We start from the raw sequence: 23,484 nt of genomic DNA, 5'->3' as shown, positions 1-23,484 counted from the left end.
TGTCTCAGCAGACAGGCACATGCTTCAAACTCCATCGATTTATCCTCGGACTTCCCTGGCAAGACATACTCTCCCAAGCAAGTAAATAAATGTCAAAAAAATTTACTAAGTAGGCTTCAAATGAGGTACAAAAATGCATTTGCAGGCAAACAGGCAGAGGAAACCGTTTGCAGGAGAAATGCAGGTCTTCGTTGCACTAAAGAATATGAACAGGTAGTCAGCCAGATTAGGGTAAAGTGTTTATAATTTGGCCTGTAAATGGTAAATGGTGAGAACTATAAAGTGATTTCAGGGGGAAGAAAAACTGTCTTAACTGTACACTGGGAAAACCACGACACCCTTGAAAACATGGACCTGGCTTGGTGTTCACTCTCCAAGAATGTCTAAGACCGAAAGACAATCAAAGCAGCAGCAGCCTACTCTGCCAGCATTAACAATCTGGAGGAGGCTGCCTGGGATAACTCAAATTCTGGGTTAGTGATGGAGTTTATCTTATCATTATTAATCTTCCAAGCAGAAGGAAATGGGCGAGGGATGGAGGGGTGAAATATCTGGGTGACAAATGACCCAAAATGTTGATGAAACACAAATCACAGGAGAGCTCCGAGCTGCTGATAAAATGGGACTTAGGAGGCTACTGACGCTTCTGACACTGTGGGAAGAGCAGAGAAGCCATGGTGAGGAGGAAGAGGGCTGGTGTGCCCCACAGCAGGCACAGAGGCACTTAGCATCATGTGGCATGGAGACACAGGAGCACATGTGCATGCTGGGCTTGCAGGCTGCTCCTTTGTGACCTCAATGAGATATGCTTCGGTGGGGTGACTGGGAAAGGGAGCTGTGAAGGGGACAGCACTCTTTCTGAGGTGAGGACGGCTTCTTGAGAGTCTCGGAGCTTACCCTGCACTTAGTAGGTGTTCAAAGACCATTCTTGTATGTATAACTCTGCTATTGTAGGATGAACCGAATACATAAAATACAATTAGTTCATGGTTTTTATTACCCTGGCTGTTTACAGAAAAGTATTTTCCACTGTTAATTTGGGCATAAGAATAGCTGTTTATTTTGTGACCTTTTTAGAAGTTTTAAAAAATGAAAAAGAAAAACTGTATCTGAGATCTTAGTATCATTGGTTTTAAAAAAAGGACGGGAGAGGCTTCTGTTTCATCCATCAGTAACTCCGACCAAACAAGGTGTAGAACTTGGCAGGATTCTTGCCACAGACACACATGGCTCCTGGCTGCAGCTCACACAGAGGGTTGAAAGGAATGCAAAGGCTTTTGGCTCCCATGGATGGAGCACCAGGTTCCACATCCTGATCCCTGGAGTTCAAGAGACAGAAGTGAGTCACAAAACACTCACAGGAGGAAATACAGGGACAAGGTGTGGAGCAGAGACAGAAGGAAAGGCCATCCAGAGACTGCCCCACCTGGGGATCCATCCTATCTGCAGACACCAAACCCAGACACTATTGCCGATGCCAAGAAGTGCATGCTGACAGGAGCCTGATATAGCTGTCTCCTGAGAGGCTCTCCCAGAGCCTGACAAATACAGAGGCGATGCTTGAAGCCAACCACTGGACTGAGAAAGGGGTCCCCAATGGAGGAATTAGAGAAAGGACTAAAGTAGCTGAAGGGGTTTGCAACCCCATAGGAAGAACTACAATATCAACAACCAGACCCTCTAGAGCTCCTAGGAACTAAACCACCAAAGAGTACACATAGGGGGATAGAGGGGACAGGACCCATGGCTCCAGCTGCATATGTAGCAGAGGATGGCCTTGTCAGGCACCAATGGAAGGAGAAGCCCTTGATGCCCCAGTGTAGGGGAATGCCAGGGTGGGAAGCAGGAGGGAGTGGGTGGGTGAGCACCCTCCTAGGAGCAGGGAGAGGAGTGGATGGGATAGGGGGTTTCCTGAGGGGAATCCAGGAAAGGGAATAACATTTGAAATGTAAATGTAAAAAAAAAAAAAAATCGTGGGGTTGGGGATTTAGCTCAGTGGTAGAGAGCTTGCCTAGGAAGCGCAAGGCCCTGGGTTCGGTCCCCAGCTCCGAAAAAAAGAACCAAAAAAAAAAAAAAAAAAAAAAATCAACCAATAAAACTGGATATGAAGGGCAGAAAAAAAGAGAGAGAGAGAGAGAGAAGCAGCGAGTGAGCCCCTGCTGTGCACTGCGCACTCCTGGGCTCAGGGGATCGGGTGACACTCACCTGGCCGTTGTCTTTTTGATCCAGTCCTCACAGTCAATTTCCCCACAGAATGGAATCTGTGCAACCTGGTAAGAAAAGGAAAAGCAATCTGCCGTTACAGCTCCTAGAGAAGTAGCTGAGTTCTCTTTTCACCGTTCAAGCAAAAGGGGTGGGTGTCCCCGGCTTCTGGTCACGGTACCTTTGCAAACACACTGGGAACTTGGCTCAGAAGTACACAAAAGAGCAAAGACTGGTATTTCACACCAAACAAAATCTATACAGTCATAAAACTAGACACAGGTCATGTGTGTAACACATTAAAGTGTCTGCATAAACTGGCTATGACATGGTGAGCTCAGTGACAGTTCCTCCACGGGTCCACAGACCTGGCCATCAGGAGGAGGGAAGGGGTGATGAAGAGAGTGATGTCAGGGTAAGGTAACAGCAACAGCTAGGTCAGGGAAGGCGCTCGTGATCCCACATGCTTCTAACGTGGTAGGAGTGAGTGAATAGCTTTTCAAGTACAAAGGCTTATAAAAGACAAAAACCATTTAACTGGAAAATCAACATTTCAATTTTTATTGGACTAGTAATAATGGGAGAATCAAGAGTGGCATTTTATTTGATTCTGAAATTCACTTCCTATTTGAAAATGTTGGGTTGTCCTGTAATCCCAGCTACTCAGAAGGCTGAAGCATAAGGGTCACGAGTTCAAAGTCTGACAAGGTTTGGACAAAGCAAGCACAAGGGTGCCTATCTCAAAATAAAATAAAAGTTAAACACAAAGGAACAGGACCTGAGTTCAGTGGTAGAGTGTTTACCTAGCATGCACACAGACATTGCTCAGTCCACACTAGGCCCCAAAAAGGGGGGTGAATGGAAGAAAGGTAAGGAGGAGAAAATCCCTAGCCTGGATATTCTTTTAATCAAACAAAATGTCACAGGCAAGTTATCTTTCACAGCCGAACAGTTACTGTTTGAAATAGCAACTCTGCAGTTTCTGGAGGTCACTGCTGATGTTAATGGGGGAAAGACACTGACATCAGGAAAGACTGAAGGGCTGGAGACTGGGCTGCGAGGGGAGAGTATCCGCAACCAAGCCAGACAATGTAACTTCAATCCCAGGGAACATGATGGGAGGAGAGAACACGCTGTTGCCGGGTTGTTCTTTGCCCTCTCTGTGTGCTCTGGCATGCACACACACTCATCCGACAGACTAGGACAGAGGATGGGCAGGCTGTTGAGAGCAGAGGCCACAGTGCTGCTCATCAACTGTTCATGAATTATCAGTGTTCTACATTCTGAAAACTAAGAGCTCACCTGCAAGGATGAGTTCTAAGTCCTGATCTATACAGCAGTGTCTCAAAAACAAAATAAAAGTTCCTCTGCAAAGCCTCCCCATGTACCTGGGATCTAGTAAACACGACCAAGCCTCATGCTCACTGGGTAACTGTGCTATTTCTGCAATGTAGCAGCTGCTATTCTGACCAAGTGCCTCTAAGACTACAGAATAATACATTTCTAGGTGTGTCCTAAAAGCCTGGGAATGGATGGAGAGAAAGGGCAGAGATCAGAGAGAGCACATGTATTAGCTTCAATATAAAATGTGCCATGAAAATGGAGACAAAAGACCCAAGACCTAAGCTAAAGTAACAGTCACTTCCTTGTATGAGAGCTACAAACCTTTAATTTAGTTTGTAAGAAAGTCCATTTATTTATAAGGTTGTGTGATATATAAAATAATCATGATTGTAGTACATGAAACATTGTTGTTCTAAGGAAGACTGGTGGCATGGGGAAATAATTGTAGCTACTTAGGTGCTGAGCCAAGAGGATCCAAAGTTCAAAGACTCCCGGCTCACCCTGCTCACCAGTGACCTCAGGCCCAGCCGGTCTCTACCGTGAAATAACAAGTAGCTCAAGTGGAAGGCTCGGCTCGCCTAGCAAGCCTGAAGCCTGAGATCCAGCCCCGAGCACCATGATCTCCACGAGTAAACCACGGTGAAAAGTAGGAAGAGCGCACTTAAAAGTCAGTGAGCAGACTAGCCTCTCCAACCCTTTACCAAGCAGAGAGGAAGCAAGCCAAGGTTTACCTAACTTTAACTTCCTAAGATCCTTTCAAAGATTGTTTGATGGTCAGTCAGCACTCCTGAGATAATCCTCACGGAGCAAGAGAGAAAGCACTGACTGCTGATTAGAACAGAATCTATTTATTGTCCTGTATATTCTTAAACATGAAACTAAAATACCCCTGCTCCACTTTAAAATGTGAAATCCCCACAGTAATTTATCTAATATTAGAATAAAATATACAACCCACTAATACCTTATGAATCTTATTTATACATGTGTGTTATTATATTAATGCAATTTCTCTAATAAACTGTTCTACAAAAGTGACTAATTCTATCATTATAGTAAATGAAACCTTTCAATTTAAATATTAATGGAAGAAGTTGAGTCTGGTGGCATAAGCCTGTTGCCCTAGCTCCTCTGGAGACAGAAGCAGGAAGATTACAAGTTCAAGGGCTGCCTGGGCTATACAGTGGGTTCAAGGGTCAGCCTAGGCAATTTAAGGAGGTTACTCCAAATAAAGGGACCGGGCTGGGGCGATAGCTTAGTAGTGAAGTGCCTGCCCAGCCCCATCTTCCCAAAGCCTCAATCCAATCCTCAATGCTCGCCGAAAACTCCATAAAGCAAAGCATAAATACATCACACAGGAAAGAAAACACAGGGGAGGGGATGGCTACGTGACCTCTGGTCTTCTGGTAAAAGGACGACTCAAGGGGACGTTAGAATACAGAAAGGTAAAAGGTCAGAGAAACAGTAAACCAAAGCCAAATGCGGAAGTAGGGATCTGAGAGGACTTTTGAGATCATGTACTTCACATTTATTTTACAGATCAGCAGTGAGAGGGAGCATTTCCTGTGGGCCTGGAACAAGACATACACTAGGGAGTCATCATAACACTTTGACTTTTATTCTCAACAAGAAATCTTTAGAAATCCTAGAAGGCAGCACATTAAAGTGTGTTAGAGAAGTCTAACTCTGGCATCTAATTCCATGGGCTAATTTGTTTAGACTCTGGCCCATAATTTTCTCATTTGTCATCTGGAGACACAGGACTGGCTGTATATTTAACACGTACACCAGAATACTAAAGTCCATAAGTGATTCACTCTAATAGTATATAAAGCTGAATAATGTGCAATCGTCTTAATGGACTAGCTTAAAAAGAGAGATACAAAGTGTAAGTTCAGAGGGCTTTGAAACAGGATTTACTGAAGTGTACTCAGGGGTACAGCAATGCCAACACAGGGAAGACCCTAGGGGGCCAATCCCTAACCCCGAAGCAAACAAACAAAGTCGAGAAACCTGTTTTGGAGTCTCTTACCTTCCCAGAATCTAGCACCTTCTGAAAGTCTTCCAGTGTATCCGATACAACCATGTGAGATTTAAGGTCTTCAGAAGCCCTACCAAAATAAGTCAGAAAATACATAACTTTTCTTATAAATACGAGTTTCTTTTAAATCCCAAGATAAGCAAGATTTAATGAAGCAGTAAGTGAAAATTAGAACTCACTGTGAGTATTAGTTTCCTTACTGGCAGTGGCCACAGATAAGCCAGTCACCTTTCTGCAGTACCACCGCGAGCCTCGGGCCTACATACACACCCGGCAAGTGCTACTTTGTCGTTCCTGTGGAACACGTCTCACTCCCACTTACACCGCCTGTGAGGCCTGTTATTTTTCAAACCCTTCCAATCTATTTTCCCCTTCTATAAAATGGGAAAAAGAGTAACACTAGCAGAAGTATAGAAACATGAAGGTATGAATATACTACCACAAAGAAAAGCACAGACACACAGACACAAATTAAAGATATTTTTACACCATCCAACACTCCTGCCCCCTCGGGTCTCACTATGTAGCCAAGGTTGGCCTGGAACATGGTCCTTTTACTGCAGCTGCTATTCCTGGGTGTAAATCTCCATGCCTGGCTCTGCATGAGAGCCTCAGGCGTTAGGTAATATTTTCATCCACATTAAAATCACACATGTACTAATGAAGGAAAAGAGGACGGTTGTTCTTTTCTGAATCTCAGGTCTAAGACCTAAGAACTCTAGCAACTGCTAGCTGTCAGTAAAACCTGTTTCCTCTTTTCCCCTTTCTGTCCCATTTCTGTAGGAAAATCATGGCCTTTCCCACCCTAAGCCTGAAGGCAGTACGCATGCTCCTGCACCCTCGCCCACCAGCACTGCCTTGGCGTGCCTATGATCTGGTCTGTCTGTGTCACTAAGTTCTAGGTGATGACAAAACCAATAAAATGAATTGATCTGAGTTCCTGACCTGTAGGCTGGCTTCACAGTTTCACGTAGAACAGGAAAGTTGTTCACAGCCCTGTGTCTTCTCTTGGTCATAACAGGTTAGTCTAGTTCGTCCAGGACTTCTTTAACCACAGCTGATATTAAGAAAGCTGGGATGTACCTCAGTGGAGGGAACCCACAAACCCTAACATTAAATCTCAGGTCTCTCAGTCTAGGCTACAGGAGAGCCCATGCTGTGGAAGGAGGGAAACCTTAGGAATACAAGTTGTGATAGGTCTACACTGCTATGTCCTCAATTAGTGAAATTTATCAGTGTATTGCTGTCTTTATACTTGGTGCAACAGAGACTCAAACGTGAACCAGTATGCACTGCTGTCTTAATTAACAACGAGTTGTTATCCTAATCCAGCTTTTCCTTAGTAATAACATTCTAGATAGAACTGAGACTTACTCAAAGGCCCTAAATTTATAAGCAAATATTATAATGCACACTGAAAATTGTACACGATAAAAAAATAAAACTAAAACTGAATTATATGCCTGCTGACTATTACAATGTGAAGTCACACAATCAAAATGAGTCACAATCCCCATTCATATTGAAAAGTGAAAATAAACCCCCAAACAGAATATTCCCGGTGGCTCTCCCTGGACGTGGCTCCCACAAGCACTCTGCTCTCATCTGTCCCAGCTTCTCTATAATGAGCCATCACAGAGCCAAAACAAAACACTGCTAGGAATAAACTGAGTACGAACTGTTCAGTAGGGACCTTATGTGCACATGTGAGAGAAAGTGAATGAAAAGTTGCTGAAATTTTCTGCTAAGCCAGGAGAGAGAGCACTAGGGAGGCTGAGGCAGGAGAATCAGGAATCCAAGGCCAGACTGAAGTTTGAGACCAATCCACGCTATGGGAGACCCTATCTCCAACAAAAACAAACAGCAATAATTCGCTCTCACAGAATTAGCCCTCTGGAGTCTGCAGTGATAGGCCAGCCCCTTCTGAGCATGAGGGCCTGAGTTCGGCTCACAGAACCTACAACAAAACCCTCCTATATGGTGCATGCTGTATCCCAGGATGTACTTGGTGGCTCCAAGAAATATAAAGTGGATGGCACCTGAACAATGGTATTGAGGTTGACCCCTGGTCTCTGTGTGAACAACATGCACCCATGTGAACACACAAAGTTATCTTTTACTAATAACATCTTCTATCAAGTATTTACTAAGTACTTCCATGACTATAATGCCCAAGAGTCTATTACTACAGATGACCAATCAGAGGAAGGGTAGAAAAATCAAAAAACAAGAGAAAACTGCTTTTCTGTCACTGCTTTTCCAACCTAAGGCACAACACGATTCACAGGAGAGAAACCTCAGCCAACCAGAAATATATCTTAAGATCACACAGTCAGGATTTCCAGGTATGAAGTTCAGCAATCTCTGTTCCTCCAGTTCCAGGAGACTGAGAACAGAGAGAGCCACCTGCAGGCGAGTGGCGAGGGCAAGCATCGAGGGTGAGTGTCGAGGGCGGGCAGCTCTCCAGTGCGTCACCCACAGCACTGCCTGTTCCCAGTGCAGAGACTGTGAACATACCATGTTATCTAGACACCAGGCGCATCCTAAAACAACTGGTCAAAACACTTCTATGAATGAGCCCAGAGAAAGCTGCAAACTACCTGCCCAGAAACATGCAATCAAGCACCAAAGGTGAGGTTAAAATTAGTTTACTCTCTCCCAGTCAGACTTATTGAGACCCAATGTGGCCTGGTATGGTGGTGCAGGCCTTTAATCCCAGCACCAGCGGCAGAGACAACTGGTGGATCTCTATGAATTTGAGGCTGGCCTGGTCTACATAGTGAGACTCCATCTCAATAAATAAACCCACTATACATTAGGAATAGAGTATTATAAAGCAAAAGAATAAATATAACACAGGCTCCCTTCCCTAACCTTACACTTAACCTTCTATCCCTAGTGATAGTACCTTCCTCTCACTGCCTCAGGTAGACAGAGAGGAAAAGCTCCTCTTACAGGTTAGGCTAGCCCAATGCCTCAACAATCTCATTCTCCCAAACCAATCAAGAGTAGTTGTTAGCCTTGGCTACTCATATCCCGAGCTGTACACTTTTCCTTTATTTACTTTACATGGTGTGCATTTGTGAATGCCTGATTATATGTGTGCTATCCATCTCTGGGTCTGGTTCTACAGAGGCAAAGAGGAGCTCAGACTCCTGGAACTGGCATCACAGGCAGTTGTGAGGTCTTTGACACAGGATCTGGGAACTGAACCGACGTCCAAAGTAAATGCTCTTAACTACTGAGGCATCAATCTCACTTATTCTATTCTATTTTATTTTATTTTTTAAAAGATTTATTTACTTATTATATATGAGAACACTGTAGCTGTCTTCAGACACACCAGAAGAGGGCATCAGATCTCATTATAGATGGTTGTGAGTCACCATGTGGTTGCTGGGAATTGAACTCAGGACCTCTAGAAGAGCAGTCAGTGCTCTTAACCCCTGACCCATCTCTCCAGCCCACTTATTTTATTTTTTAACGTGAGTAGGGAGTGTGTGTGTGTGTGTGTGTGTGTGTGTGTGTGTGTGTGTGTGTGTCCCTAAGAGGTCCAGAAGAATCTTTGAAGGAAGTTACAGCAAGTTATGAACTGCGTGTGGCTGCTGGGAACCAAATTCAGGTCCTCTGCAGGAACAGCACCCACTGAGCTCTTAACCACTGAGCCATCTCTCCTACCGTCCCAGAGGAGCTTCTTACACCATGGTTACTGGCTTCTCTGTAGACCACCATTAAGTAGTATCTCAGGAAAAGTGCTGGTATTTATTTACTAAAGCTTCCTGGGTTCCAGCAATCTGTACAGGCACTTAAGAACTGGTGACTTATACCTTCACATTTATGTTACAAAAGCCTGGATCTGAGGTACACCAGGTGCCACAGACAGCACACTTCTCAGAGAACACGCATTGAGGAAAAGCCTGCTGCAGGTCCAATGCCCACAAGGAATATGATATTAAGTGGCCCTGGGGCTGGAGGATAAGGCTACTTTCAGTTGTAATAATCCGCAAGCCACTGTCTGTGTGTCAAACACCAGTGAAAACTGAGGAAAGGAGACACAGTGAACCTACAGAGCTAGCTACCTTGTGAAAAGGTTAAGCTGGATGTCTTCCAAAACCCCTTTCAGTTTAGACTCCGCCTCCTTTTCAGCAATTGTCAGCTTCTCTCCAGTATCTCGTCTGACTGCTACAAACTGACAGCTCTTCATATCACGTGGCCCCACCTCAAGTCTGACTGGAACACCCTGTAAAACAGGACAGGCAATTAAAATTGTATATGTGTGTCTTAAGTTGCATGCAGACTATTTCATGGCTTCATCTCGTAAGAATCCCAATTCCTCACAAATGGCACAGGGTACAGGGAGAGTACAGAGACATCTTGAAACCAAAGACACATCTACGACACTGAGGGGTTAGTCCTATAAACATGTACTCTGGCTGGGATGCCTGCTCTGGGAACTATGGAATGCATCACGATCACCTGTAGGGATAGGTAAAGCGCTGCGTGCCAGGCCTCCGCTCAGATCCTTGTCCCTATAGGTTATGGATGGGCTGAGATTCACAGCTGAGGGAGTTACTAAGTGCCGCTCAGAACGCTGGCTTTGGGACAAAGTTTGAGGTTTCCATCAGGGAACTTAAGAAGTAACACATGCCAGTTTAAGACTCCTGCATATTTTAGTCTTATGCATTTTGATCTATCTCTGAGGGGACTGAAGCCCTTTAGGTTTAGGGAGACCATGCATTCGTAGGGTCTGGAACCCTATCTGAAAAACAGAGGGTCTTAAGTTAAATTTGAGTGAAAGATCCTTTAAAGCTACTTCAGGACTCTGAGACTGCAAATCTCAGTACCCTCATATACCCTGTGTGTGTGTGTGTGTGTGTGTGTGTGTGTGTGTGTGTGTGTGTGTGTGTGTGTGTGTGTATAAATAAAATCTCCTAAGGAAAACGTACGGGATATATATAATCTCCTAAGGAAAACGTACGGGAATGCTAACAAACCTGTCTGAGCCTCACAGAATAGGAGGAGGAAAGAGGAAAGGGAAGTGGGGGATTCGGAAGTAGATTCATTTTGACTAAGCTAACAGCAACAGCTTCTCTTTTTAACATTTTGTAGGCACACAGAAACTGGCTTGAAGAAGTAGCTGCTGGGATCCTCCCTGGAGGTATGGGACCAGTGTGGAAGTCTGGCACACAAAGAAGCAGGGTCAGCACTGGCACTAACTCCAGCACAGAGTGACCTTAGGAGCCATTTTAAAGTAAGGTGATAAACGTTGGTGGCTTTGTAATGCAAGATGGCTGACTGTGAATAACCCCAACAAATCAAGCATCCACTCTATTGTTTTAAAGATTTATTTATTTTATGTATGTGAGTATGCTGTTGCTGTCTTCAGACACAGAAGAGGGCATGGGATCCCACTGCAGATGGTTATAAGCCACCATGTGGTTGCTGGGAATTGAACTCAGGACTTCTGAAAGAGCAGTCGGTGCTCTTGACCTCTGAGTCATCTCTCCAGCCCCCATCAAGCATCCACTCTTAAAACCTCAGCTACTATCCGAGGACATGTCCCACACTACTCCTATAATGTAAGCTGGTATGTATTTATTTGACTCCTAACTTACAAACTGAGTTAAAAGTCTCTAGCAGCTTAAAAGAAAAAAAAGAAAAAGAAAGAAAGACAGAAAAAGAAAAGAAAAAGGTAAATGCTAAAGGTTTATAAAATGAAACTAAGGGTGTATATTAACTAACGATGAAGCTATGTAGTAAAACAGGAAGCATCAGATAGGTTTGTCTGCACAGAGTTGAAAATGACAAGATGTACAACCAGATGGACAGCAACCTGTGACTCCATCCTCACCCAAACCTCACTCCACCGATGGCTGAATTCCAGATATTAGCACTGCCACATGCCTACACCTGAGGTTTACTTAGTATAAACAAACACCTCAAGATCACTTTATTCTCATGTAAAAACCAGTTTCCACTTCTAGGGAGGCAAGGCACAGTGCTGTGTATCAAACACAGGCTAAGCACACACTAAATGTTCTCCCACCAAGCTGTTCTCCCTGAACCACCACAGAAATCAGTTTAAAACTACAGACTCTAGAGCCCCCAATTCCCAGTACAAGTGAAGAACTTCTAACTATAAATAAGGGAGGTAACAAAAAAATTCCTTAAGTTCAAAGAAATCTAGATCTACGCAAGCAGGCCCCGGCTCACCTTGAGCTCCCAGTGGTTGAACTTCCAGCCTGGTGAGTAGTTGTCTCGTAGATCGACTCGAGCTCGGATGTCAGCGCCGAGCAGCCGTCTCCTGTACTCATTGCATTTTGCCATCAGGGCCTCTCTGTCTTCTTCAGACAAGGTATTCGTGATTCCACAGGGAATGACTACCACCTAGAGTCCAGCCAAAGACACACACATATACATAATGACATCTACAATAACAAATCAGCTAGATCCTACAAGAATAAACCATAAAGAAGTTAAAATCTGCCAATGGCCTTTTAAATACATGGAGATGGCTCAGTGATTAAGAACACTGCTCTTGCAGTGACTGGCTTGGTTCCCAGGACACACATTGTGGCTCACAGCCATCTGTAGTAACTACAGGGAGTCCAAATCCTCTTCTGACCTTTGAGTGCTCCAGTACACATGTGACGCACACACATACACTTAGGCATACATGTACGCACACATACTAAATTATCTAAGTAAATCTTTAAATAGAACAGAACAAAACAAAATCCCCAAACATACAGTATCCTAAAACAAAAACAAAAAAAAACAAAAAACAAAAAAAAAACAAATACAAAAAATAAAGCATACTACTGACAGGAATTCCTCAAAAATTTGCTGCCAGGCCAATATATTAAAAACCAAGTAAAGGGGGATGTGTGTGTGTGTGTGTGTGTGTGTGTGTGTGTGTGTGTGTACACCAAACAAAACTATGCCAACAACAAAAGCCATTAAATATTAAATAATATCCACACCAAAGGGCTTTAAAATATCTAACATACATACATACATACATAGTAATATACATACATAGTATATACATACATAGTAACATACATACATACATACATACATACATAGTAGCTTCTTGAAATGCCACACCTTACACTGTTTTAAAAGCACTTTTTCTACGAAGACTCGCATCAGCTACGGGGAAACCTAGCTATCATCTGTAGTGTAGAGTGATGTCAATGTTGAGCTGCACATGAACATCGAGCTCGCAGAACAGCTGCCTGTGCGCACATAGTACAAGACAACCATTTCCTCTCCATTCCCATCCTCTTCCTTCTCTGCCTCCTCTGGTTCACTCTTCTGAGTCTGTGGCCTTCCAGGCCACTTCATCTCCCAGTGTGCAGGGAGCAATGCCTTTCCTTCCGTGTCTCTCCTTTAGGGCAGCTGCTTTCTCTTCCTATGTTTGCCTGTGATGACTGCTGAGGTCTCTTGACCTGGCTTTCCTGCAGCAGCTCCAGTGGCATCTGAGAAGCACTGGAATCGCCTTCCTCTTCTTTTTATCACCTTTGGGAAGACTATGGTTGGTCATCTCTGCCATTTTGGCTATATCTCCAAATTTCCACTTCCCTTTGAAAACATGGTCTTCCATCTCTCCAAATATTTCTTGAAAAAATTTAGTAAAAATGAACTAAGAGTTTAGGTATTTAAGTCTATATAAAGAGAATAAGGGCATAGTGCCCTATAGCTTGCTGGAGTCTCTCTGTCTGAGACACAATGTCACGATGTGGCCTTAACTGGCCTCTCTAAAATCAGCATATAGACCAGGCTGGCCTGGAACCCAGAGATCTTTCTGCCCCTACGTCTAATGTTTAGAATTAAAGATGTGTGCTGCCGTGTACTCAGTGAGGCTAACGGCACTGGATCTCCATGATGCTAGCATCAGAGGAAGCTGTACATTGCTGGATGTAAGCATGGACGTGGGTCCTCTGAAGAGCAGTAGTATGCGGTCTTACCTGCCAAGCCATCTCTCCAGCGCCAAGGCTTTTAACCATGACCACAGAGAGCCAGTACAAATGGCTTTCCAGTCAGGTTTGGAGGTTCGGTGCAGAGACATTTCCTTCTCAGGGATCCAGCATGAACTGGTTTATTGCTAACACAATCCTCAGTCTGTTTTCCAATAACTGAATCTTTCCACAAATAAATTTATGTGATTTACAATTTTTCTCCAACATGTACTAAATAGATAAATGTCACTTACTAACACTTTTAACCTACTATGTTGTATTTAAGTAGTTCTAAATAATATCCAAAAATTACTTCTAAAGGAAGTTTTAGGGCTAGAGAGATTGCTCAGCAATTAAGAATATCTACATGGTGGGCACCAAAGTCACATGTGGTCCTTAAACACACAGGCAGGCAAAACACTCACAAAGAAAATAAAATGAATAAATCTAATAAAAAATTTAGTGAAAACTTTAAAAGTTTTCAATGAAGTAATTTTTAAAATTATTCAGACAATAAATAATAAAAGCGTACACATATTTTTACAATATAGTGGTCTTGGTCGTGTTTCTGTATCAGAGAAATCTACCCTTTCAAACTTCCTTTGTAAACATGGCTTATAATCTTACAAAAGAAATGATAAGCAGAAATGCTTTCCTTACCTGGACAGACGCTACACGGGGAGGTAACACTAAGCCCATGTTGTCCCCATGGACCATGATCATCACACCGATAGTGCGAGTTGTCAGGCCCCAGGAGCACTGGTATGCAAACTGCTTTTCTCCTGGTGTCTTGGGATCTTCAAAAACTATTTCACACATTTTGGAGAAATTCTGGCCTAAATGGTGTGATGTTGCTCCCTAAAATAACAAAACACAGGCTTTAATTTAAACTACTATGCCTTTGAAGATAATCACTACAAGATCACATACGTTAGAAAATCACTACCTGTACTGTTTTACCTAATTTTCTAACATTAATGCTTAAAATGCTAGTGAGACAACATGACAAGAGGGCAGAACTCGTTAAAAACAACAGGGTTCTGATCTGGGAATGCAGGATAAAAGCCAGCGTCACTGATGTGACTAGAGGGCACGTGCTGCTCTGTCCCATTGCTGTCCTCTCTTCTCTCTCTCCCCTGGGCTGGGAAGGGTCTCACATAGCCCAGATGGACATAGAACTCACTATGGACCTGAGGGGAGCCACAAATAACCTGGTCCTCTTGCTTTCACGTGTAGGTGAGTTACACATGTGCGCTATGATGCCCAGTTTGATGGAGTATTGGTGATTACACCTAGGGCTCCATGCATGATAGAGAAGCACTGTACTGCATCCCTAGAAATTAATTTTTACTAACTTTTAAAATTAACATAATGAGGCAACACATACACATTTTATAATGTTTAAATCAGGTTACCTTATCTCAAGAAGCTATCATTTCTTTCTGGTAAAAACTGCCAAAATCCTTTGAGTGTTTTACAAAAACACACTGGATTACTCTTGATAGTTACCCTCCTGTACCCCAACAGGGTAGATCCCCCAACCCCCACAGACAGTGTCTGACTACGTAGCTCACACTGCCATAGACTCAAGGTCCTCAGAGTTGTGATTACAGGTGTCTGCCACCATCATTAGCCACAGTGTAACATTCTGTAACTATGGAACTAAAATTTAATGCCTGAGTAACCCATATTCTCTCTAACATCTAAGTAAACACAAGTCTATTATCAAGTTATATACAATCACTTTCTTAGAGTTCACATACAATTGAGATCACGAAATAATACCCATTTTATTTAACACAAACATCTCTAATTTCATCTATGGTTCTGAAAATGACAGAATTCATTCCTTTTATGGAATATTCTTCTAAATATTCTTCTGTGCATTGTGTATTGTTTTTTAACCAAGTGATGTTGCCACTGTGAGAGGCATGACTAGATCACACACTGGTGGTTTTGTTTTTAAAACCTGAGTACTGTTTTCTACATTGGTGCTCATGTACTAATAAAGCAGCAAGCCTGCTGGGGCTGCATGGGCTGTGCCTGCTGGGACTGCATGGGCTGTGCCTTCGGGGCTTTCTTACCTGGATAGCGCGTCCGCTGGCAGATATGAAGGCTTCTAGTGTGGTTGTATAGTCTCCTCCTGCAAACTTTTCCTTCTCAGTCTTCCTTCCTCTCACGACGGGGATTGCCAAGAGCTCCTCATACACTCGAGCATATAACTCGAGGATCTGTAACACCTATAACAACAGTTACAGCGTGATATTTGCTATAGGCTTTCATTCCATCTCAAATGTATGTGAGAAAGCACTTCAAACACAACCTTCTGGGAAGGCTAAAGAAGCCATTGTGAGACTGAAGGAAGACAGTCAACAAAAAAGCAATGGGCTGAGCAATATTTAAGTGTATGTACATTTGGAGTGTAGAAAAAAATGTTTGAGTAATATACAGTAATCAGAGTAAAAAACCTTAGAAAACAATCCATTTTAACCACATGACTATAATTTTGCTACAAACTAAAGTCTAACTGTTTATCAAATTTTTAAAATGGTAAATTTACTAGTAAAATTTCAATAAGCAGTTTTTTGCTGGTATTTTTGTCTATCTTGGGTTTTTTGTTTTTTTTTTGTTTTTTTTTTTTGTTTTTTTTTTTTTTTGAGTGAGGGTTTCTCAAGTGTAACAAGCCCTGATTGTCCCAGACTTGATTTAGGAGACCAGGCTGACCTCAAACTCACAGAGATCCTCCTGCCTGTACCTCGTAAGTGCTGGAATTAAAGGAGTGCACCATGCCAGGCCCAATAAACATCTTTTTAAATCTGTTTACTCTTGAGTTAACTTTCTATTTTCAAACAGGTTTTACATAGCATAAGCCACACAATAAGAAAGCAGGGCCTGAAGACAGGAGCCCAGCACAGAGCCATTCCTACCTCGTCAGCTGCCTCCTCAAAGGTGGCAAAGGCGCTGTGCCCCTCCTGCCATAGGAACTCCCGAGTGCGGAGGAAAGGTTGTGGGTGTTTGAACTCCCAGCGCTGCAAGATGAGAGGACAAACCCAGTCAGCACAGGGAAAACAGGGGTTTTATTAGCAACTTTACATGATGAATAATCAAAAATAATTATTGTGATCTAAAATACTTCAAACACCGCTTCCACGTTCAGAGGAAAGAAAGTGTGCTCTACAAAGCCAGAAAGCCAGCGAAGCAGGGGCAAACAATGCATGTGCACCTACCACCACGCATGTGCACCTACCACCAAACAACGCATGTGCACCTACCACCACGTTGCACCACTGGTTGAGCCTGATGGGCAGGTCTCTGTGGGACTGCACCCATTTTGCATATGCAGGATACATTACTGAAAGTCAAGAAAATACATTTAGGACTTGATTTCTTCCTGAAGGCTGACCAGAGTTCAATTCATGACGTGATTTTATGAATTAAAGTGTGCCTGATCCGTTGTCTGTGATGGCTCACTGAATAGCATTACTTACTCATAAGTCACATAACCTTGAAGATACACAGATCTACCGAGACCATGAGCAATCACACTCTACGTGCTTCACCTATCTGTATGTAAAGTGTTGATTACCTTCATGACCTATTTGGGTGAATACTAGTAACGCTGTGTTCTGTGTAAGACTGTTTTCATTCTTCATACTGTTTAATTCTCTCCTTTGGCTCACAAATATCATTATCAAATTTAAAGATGTTAATGTTATTACTTGAATTCAGCTATGTATCAGAATCAAAATTTTAATATCCACCCAATGAAGCAAACTCCATGAACTATGACTTGTCTACAATGTATAATCAGCTAAACAAAACTACTAATTTGGTATAAGAAAAAAAACTGGAATCAAAATAATTTCAAAGATGCAAATACAAAAACAGCAGAAGTATGAGCTAAGTAAGAGGCATACTAACCAAAGACAGCTGATCACACCAACAAATCCAAAGCCTCAGACCCTGCCTCAAAGACAAAACTCTCCAAGTGCTCTACAACAGAGTTCTACGGGTGTGTAAACCTAAGTGAACAGCATCATTTGCAATTTTATAGCCAATCCCAAGAGTAATTCCAGTACATTTTCCTCGGAAAACTTCTAACACTGAACAAAAACAGATGATGTTTAAAATAGAAAAACCCCTTTTAGCCATGACAGCCATCTTCCCGTAACTTGCCAAAATGGCAAACTCGAAAGGAAAGAGAGGAACCGCTGCATGTTCTCTTTAGGAAACACAGCACTGTCCCTTTGGCCACATCCACTCCCCTGAGCTCTCCCCTGAGCTCTCCCCAGCTCTCCCGAGCTGCAGGCTGGCTCTCACCTGTTTCACTAGTAGGACGGATGGCAATCGGCTCTGCCAGCTCTGTCTTTCCAGATCTTGTCACCCAAGCAACCTAGGAAGTTAAAAACCATTGGTGACACAGTTTTAATGGTGTTTTGAAGAGCATAAGTACACAATAACTTTTAGGTTTTCTCAGTATCAACTGAAGAAAGTTCAAATTCTCACCGCTGTTACTATAAGGAAAACGGGCAAATCATCTAGTCGGAGCACAAGAATAACAACCAAACTTGCTATAACGGTAGAAAAAATGGAACTCTATTTAAAAAGAAGAATAGCCCCACATTTCTTAGCTGGTTGTTAAACTCTACTGAAAATATAGTTTTGAGTTTCTAAGACAGAACTGCAGGAAATAAAAAAGCACATCTTTCCTTCCCAGTTCACCTCGGGAGCAAAGTCAGCAATGTGGTTCTTCTCCTTCTCTAGTGCGCCCTGGGACACGAATATGGGGAAGTAGCAGTTCTCAACGCCGAGCTTCTTGATCTCCGCGTCAAAGAAGTCCTTAATGGATTCCCAGATGGAGTACGACCAGGGTCGGAGAATATAGCAGCCACTCACATCGTAGTATTCGATCATCTCTGACTTCGTGATGACCTTTTAAAGAGAAAAGGCTCGTATACTGAACCAGCACTCTAGCGCAAAGGCAAGAGCATGTGGTTCCCATCAAATTTCCCTGGTAATGGCAAACACCCTCATTTATTTGTTTATTTCTCTGGGTAGCCCTGGTTGTCCTGGAACTTGCTCACTCTTAGACTAGGAGAATCTCTTCCAGGCTATACCATTATACTCAGCTTGGAAACACCTCCTTAATATGGAGTGGAAACTACCCTTTCCTACATGGACAGACAATACATAACAGGAGACTTGTCACTGAGTTATACCTTCAGCCTTCTTTTATTTTTATTTTTTATTTTAGGACAGTTTCACTATGTAGGCCAGCTAACCTGGAACTCAAATTCTCTTGCCGTCATCTTCCAAGTGTTGGGGTTACGTGGGTGTGCCGACACACCTGACACATGGGCATCATGGGAGATGCATGAGAATAGGTAAAATGGTTGCCTTGCACACATAAAGCCTGATCCCGAGACCCCTAAAGTGTCAGGTGTGGTGGTGTGAGAGGTGACTTGTGCCTTCAATGCTGGGGAAGGAAGAAGAGCAGAGACAAAAGGTCTCTGGGGTGCAGTGGCCAGATGGCCTAAACTGATTGGTGAACCCAGGCCAGAGAGATCTATCTCTAAGGAGCTAAATGGCTTTTCTAACACCCAAGGTTGTCTTCTGGCCTCCACATGGACTTATGCACATGTGCACACACACATAGAAATGCATATTCTTGAGCACACACAAGGGGGATGGATCACATTGCTTATGGCTACCATTCTCCCTAGACTTTAGAATGTGAACACAAAGCCAAACCTGAGAACTGAGAAATGCTAGCATAAAAGCCAAATGAAGGTATACTCACTTGGGAATACCATTCGGCAAGATTTTCTTCTTTTTTTGCTTCAAGACCCAATCTGCAGACATGCAAAAGGAAACATGAATCCTTCATTTGGCAATTGCTTTTAGGCCGTGTTTTAGTCTGTTTTCTATTTTCATAAGAAAATACCGAGACCAAGTAATCTAAAGAACAGAACGTGTTTGGTCTGGGTGCTGCCTGATGGCAGCATCAGTCCTGGGGTGGGGAGGGCCCTAGAGAGGCATATCTTGGGTTGGGCATGACAGGACACAGCAGGACGCTAGGAAGCTGCTAGTGATGGCTGTTTTAAAACCATTAACACCATCACAAGATTCCATTCTTTCAACTTGAGTTTACTCAATTCCTCATTGAAAGGCTCAACCATTAGATACTATTATCTCTAGGAACTGGGGAACCAAGTTCCTAGCATCTGGACTTTGGGGATACATTCAAACCACAGCAGGATAAACTGAAAATAAGACTGTAAGCTCAAAATGGGGTGAGGGGTCCTTAATTTTCAGTCGCTTTTATATTTGGATCTTTTTATATTCATTTACATAATAATATTTTTAACCTAGAAACAATTTAATCTTTGTTTTTTAACACAGGAAGAATTTTACTATTTAGTTAGCCCCTATGTGGCTATAATTTGATGTGCACATCAGACCAGCTCAAACTTATAGCAGTCTTCCCACCTCTGTCTCAGAAGTACCGAGACCATGGTCATGCACGAACATTAAAACAGCTCTTCAAACTATCTAAAAAGGCTGAGAGCGAGGTGGGAGAGGACTATAAGGAAAACAAGAAAGGAATTTCTGACATTTGCTCACAGAAGGAGAGCACTCATTAAGAGATGTTCTTTAAGGAAGCCTGCCTTATCTGCTGTCCTTATTCCAAGGGAGGAGTCAGTCTCCAACATTAAATTACTTTTCTCGCTGATCATCATTAACATGGAGAGTGCCTTTGGTCCTATCCCCACAGCAGCCAGTTCCTGCCCCTATGGTTAAAATGCCCCAGGTTGGGGGACAAAAAGAGCCCCTAAAATAGTTTCAAAGAATCTACAACTGTGAAGAACTTTGTTTTGCCAGTCAGGATTAATGTTTTCTTTACCATGGGCCTATAGCCCACTGAGACAGTTTGGTAAAGGGCTGTTACTAAAGTCCTGAAAGCCCCAGGTGAACTGGTTACAATTCTTTTGTCAGCTGCTTAGTATCTAGCACCCAGGTTCTAACCATCTCTCCATCCTTTTGTTATTAGTTGTTACTAGAAGCCTAGTGTCATTTGGAGGCTGGTTCTCTTGAGAGGCAAAGCCACCAAGCTGACACTGAAGGGAGGTAGGTACTCCTTAAGGGAAAATCTAAGCCCAGAGAGACAGCCGGTAACAGCTAGGCTGCCTCTCTGCTCGCCTTTCTGTTTCATAGACAAAGCTTGTGCTTATATTTACAGTGGCCTTTTTGTCCAAAAAAAGGCCTCCTGGTTTAGCTGTGTGACTAAATGCTATTTGTCCTCTTCAGTGGACCTCTCTCCTCTAGATTCCCTTCTTGTTTTCTCACCATCCCACGTGAGATGCTTGTTAGTAACTGTTACAGATCTTCTTTACCACCGAGGAAAGACAGAATACTGCTAGAGGCCAGAAAGAATGTTCCAGACATGGATGGAAGGCTCCTGACTGTTGACTTCAATACGCCTGAAGGTAGGGAGTGCTCCAGGTCTGCCCCCAGGCTCCAAGGGTGGGTCTCCTAGGGGCTGGAAAATGCCCCACCAATCTGGCTAAGATAAGGAAAGGGTATGAAGAGAAAGTTACAGAAATTTGAAGGGTTAAGCTAAGTTGCTGAGAGTTAGTATAAGTTACAGAGAAAGTAAGGTTAAACAAAGAGAAAGAGAAAAGAAGGTAAAAAGAGCAGAAAGCTAGGGAAGAAAAGAGACAAAAAGAAGAGGAAGCTAGAGAGCTAAAGAGAGATAAAAGACAAGAGAGGAACATATACTGGCCACAGTAGTTAGGGAACCTAGGAAGACAGTACCTGGCAACAGAAGAGAATTCCTGGCTAAAGATCAGTGTGCCTAATGCAAAGAAAAAAAAAGACACTGGGTCAGGGACTGCCCCAGAAAGAACAAGAGGGGACACTGGAGAGCCTCTCGGTCCTGGAGTGCTGGCTATATGCAGAGATAGGAGGGAAGCCTGCCCAGTTGTTTTATGGATTCAGGGACCCAATGCTCTGTGCTCCTATGCTCCAGTAGGCCAATATCCAAAGACCTTGGGTACAGGGGCCTACTGGCAACAAACAATACTTATGGACTGCCCGAAGAACAGTGGACCTTGGCGTGGGCCGGGTAACTCACTAGTTCATAGTCATCCCTGACTGCCCCCATCCCTTGCTCATGAGAAAATTGCTCCCCAAAATGGCTTGCGTGGGCTGAAATGGCTGGGTGAGGCCATGTGTATGCATATCTACAGACTGTGTATGTGGAGCTTAAGACCTGTCTCAGTGCACCAGTACCTGATGCTGGGAGATGAATGGCTTAGCGCTGTTCTACTTGGAACATATCACTCCTGCCAGCCGGGCACTAACAATTATCACCCAATCCAGGACTTAAACTGTGATAGAGTGGCTGATGTTTGCCTTTGAATAGAGTGTCCCAAAAGATGGGACCACTGGTCAGCTGCCATGGACTAGATTCTCCACCTGTTGGGGGCAATCTGGTCACCTTGCTGCCCAATCCTGACCTGGAGCCACCACAGCACGAGTGTCAAGCACTGGCAGAAGCCCATGGGTGGAGGAAAGACCTCTGCGACTGGCTGATTGACCCCTGCTGAAAGCCGAGGCTACCTTGTCCACAGACGGGAACAGTTCTCTTCATGAAGGTCAGAGATAAGTGGGTGCTGCCATGGTGGACAACACAATGTCATCTAGGATGGCTGAATCTCAACCCCCCAGTACATCAGTGCCGCAGATGCCTTTGCCATCTCTTGGATGCCCTGGTGAAGCCAACAACTGTGAGTACTATTCATTGCTCAGGATATCAGGAGGGAAGAGATTCAGTGGCATTGGGCAGTAACAAAGCAGATAAAGTGGCTCGGGAAATGGCTATGCAGGAGCCTATCCTGGTTGCAGGCCTGCAAGAGACAGTCACTGAGAACTAGGATCGGACTAAGGGATGGCCTCACTTAGAAAAGGCCCAAATTGCTTAAAAGATAAAGGACAATGGCACACTTGAGGGGAAAGCTATCCTCCCCCAGAGAACAAAGAAAAGACTCACTTTGCCAAATACAGAAATGGACTCATTTAGGAGATAAAAAGTTTGTCCAAGTAGTTAAGTGTATGTAATAGACTTTAAGATTTTAGCCAGAGAGACAGTAGAAAGTATAAGGTATGTCAATAAGTGAATGCTTAGCAAGCAAACAGGGCAAAGAGACCTAGAGAGTTTGGTTAAAAGTCGAAGTGAACTTCACTGAGATAAAACCAGAAAAATATAATCACAAGTATCTCCTAGTGCTTGTAGATACTTTTTCAGGAATATATAGAAGCTTTCCTCACCAAATGAGAGACGGCCTCTGCAATCATCAAGAAGATACTGGAAGAAATCTTCCCCCGATTTGGAATGCCCAAGGTAATCTGGTCAGACAATGGCCCTACTTTCATTGCCAAGGTAAGCCAGGGTGTGGCCAAGTATTTAGAGGTCGATTGGAAATTACATTATATTTACAGACCTCAAAGTTCAGGACAGGTAGAGTAAATAAATAGAACTCTAAAAGAGACCCTGACCAAATTAACCATGGAGACTGGCGCAGACTGGGTGACACTCCTTCCCTCTTGCTCTCTTCAGAGCAAGAAATACCCCTTCCAGATTCAGCCTTACCCCCTTTGAGATCTTAAATGGGGCCTCAGCCCCCCTGACTGTATTAAATGATGTTACTGAACCAACATGTCATAGTGCCATAGTAATAATGATTTGTGTGCCAGACTAAAAGACCTACAGGTGATACAGAAAGAAATCTGCTCAGAGCTGGCAGCAGCCTATGCCCTGGGGACCCCTGAGACATCTCACCAGTTCCAGGTCGGAGACTCGGCTACATACGATGGCACCGAACCCAGATACTCACTGGAAAGGACCGTACCTGGTGCTGATGACCACCCTGA

At 43.4% G+C, this 23,484-nt stretch overlaps 1 protein-coding gene across 4 annotated transcripts in view; it reads right to left on the bottom strand.

Moving 5' to 3' along the window:
* Positions 1-974: 974 nt before the first annotated feature.
* Eprs1 (glutamyl-prolyl-tRNA synthetase 1) overlaps positions 975-23,484 on the bottom strand; it is a 71,556-nt gene continuing 49,046 nt past the window's right edge. For 3 of the 4 annotated variants that reach the window (XM_006250425.5, XM_006250426.5, XM_063272181.1), the window contains 12 exons: positions 19,352-19,403; positions 18,274-18,483; positions 17,872-17,944; positions 16,824-16,903; positions 16,479-16,580; positions 15,636-15,791; positions 14,212-14,409; positions 11,801-11,974; positions 9,667-9,827; positions 5,579-5,657; positions 2,206-2,270; positions 975-1,319 (listed from right to left, as the gene is read on the bottom strand). In XM_006250425.5, the coding sequence (XP_006250487.1) occupies positions 1,169-1,319; positions 2,206-2,270; positions 5,579-5,657; positions 9,667-9,827; positions 11,801-11,974; positions 14,212-14,409; positions 15,636-15,791; positions 16,479-16,580; positions 16,824-16,903; positions 17,872-17,944; positions 18,274-18,483; positions 19,352-19,403 (1,501 nt within the window). In that variant the 3' untranslated portion in view covers positions 975-1,168. The remainder of the gene's footprint in view (positions 1,320-2,205; positions 2,271-5,578; positions 5,658-9,666; positions 9,828-11,800; positions 11,975-14,211; positions 14,410-15,635; positions 15,792-16,478; positions 16,581-16,823; positions 16,904-17,871; positions 17,945-18,273; positions 18,484-19,351; positions 19,404-23,484) is intronic. The other variant, NM_001024238.1, reaches the window with a different exon arrangement.

Source organism: Rattus norvegicus, chromosome 13, assembly GCF_036323735.1.
Source record: "Rattus norvegicus strain BN/NHsdMcwi chromosome 13, GRCr8, whole genome shotgun sequence".
Classification (NCBI taxonomy): Eukaryota; Metazoa; Chordata; class Mammalia; order Rodentia; family Muridae; genus Rattus; species Rattus norvegicus.
This window is presented reverse-complemented; position numbering and strand designations above follow the sequence as displayed.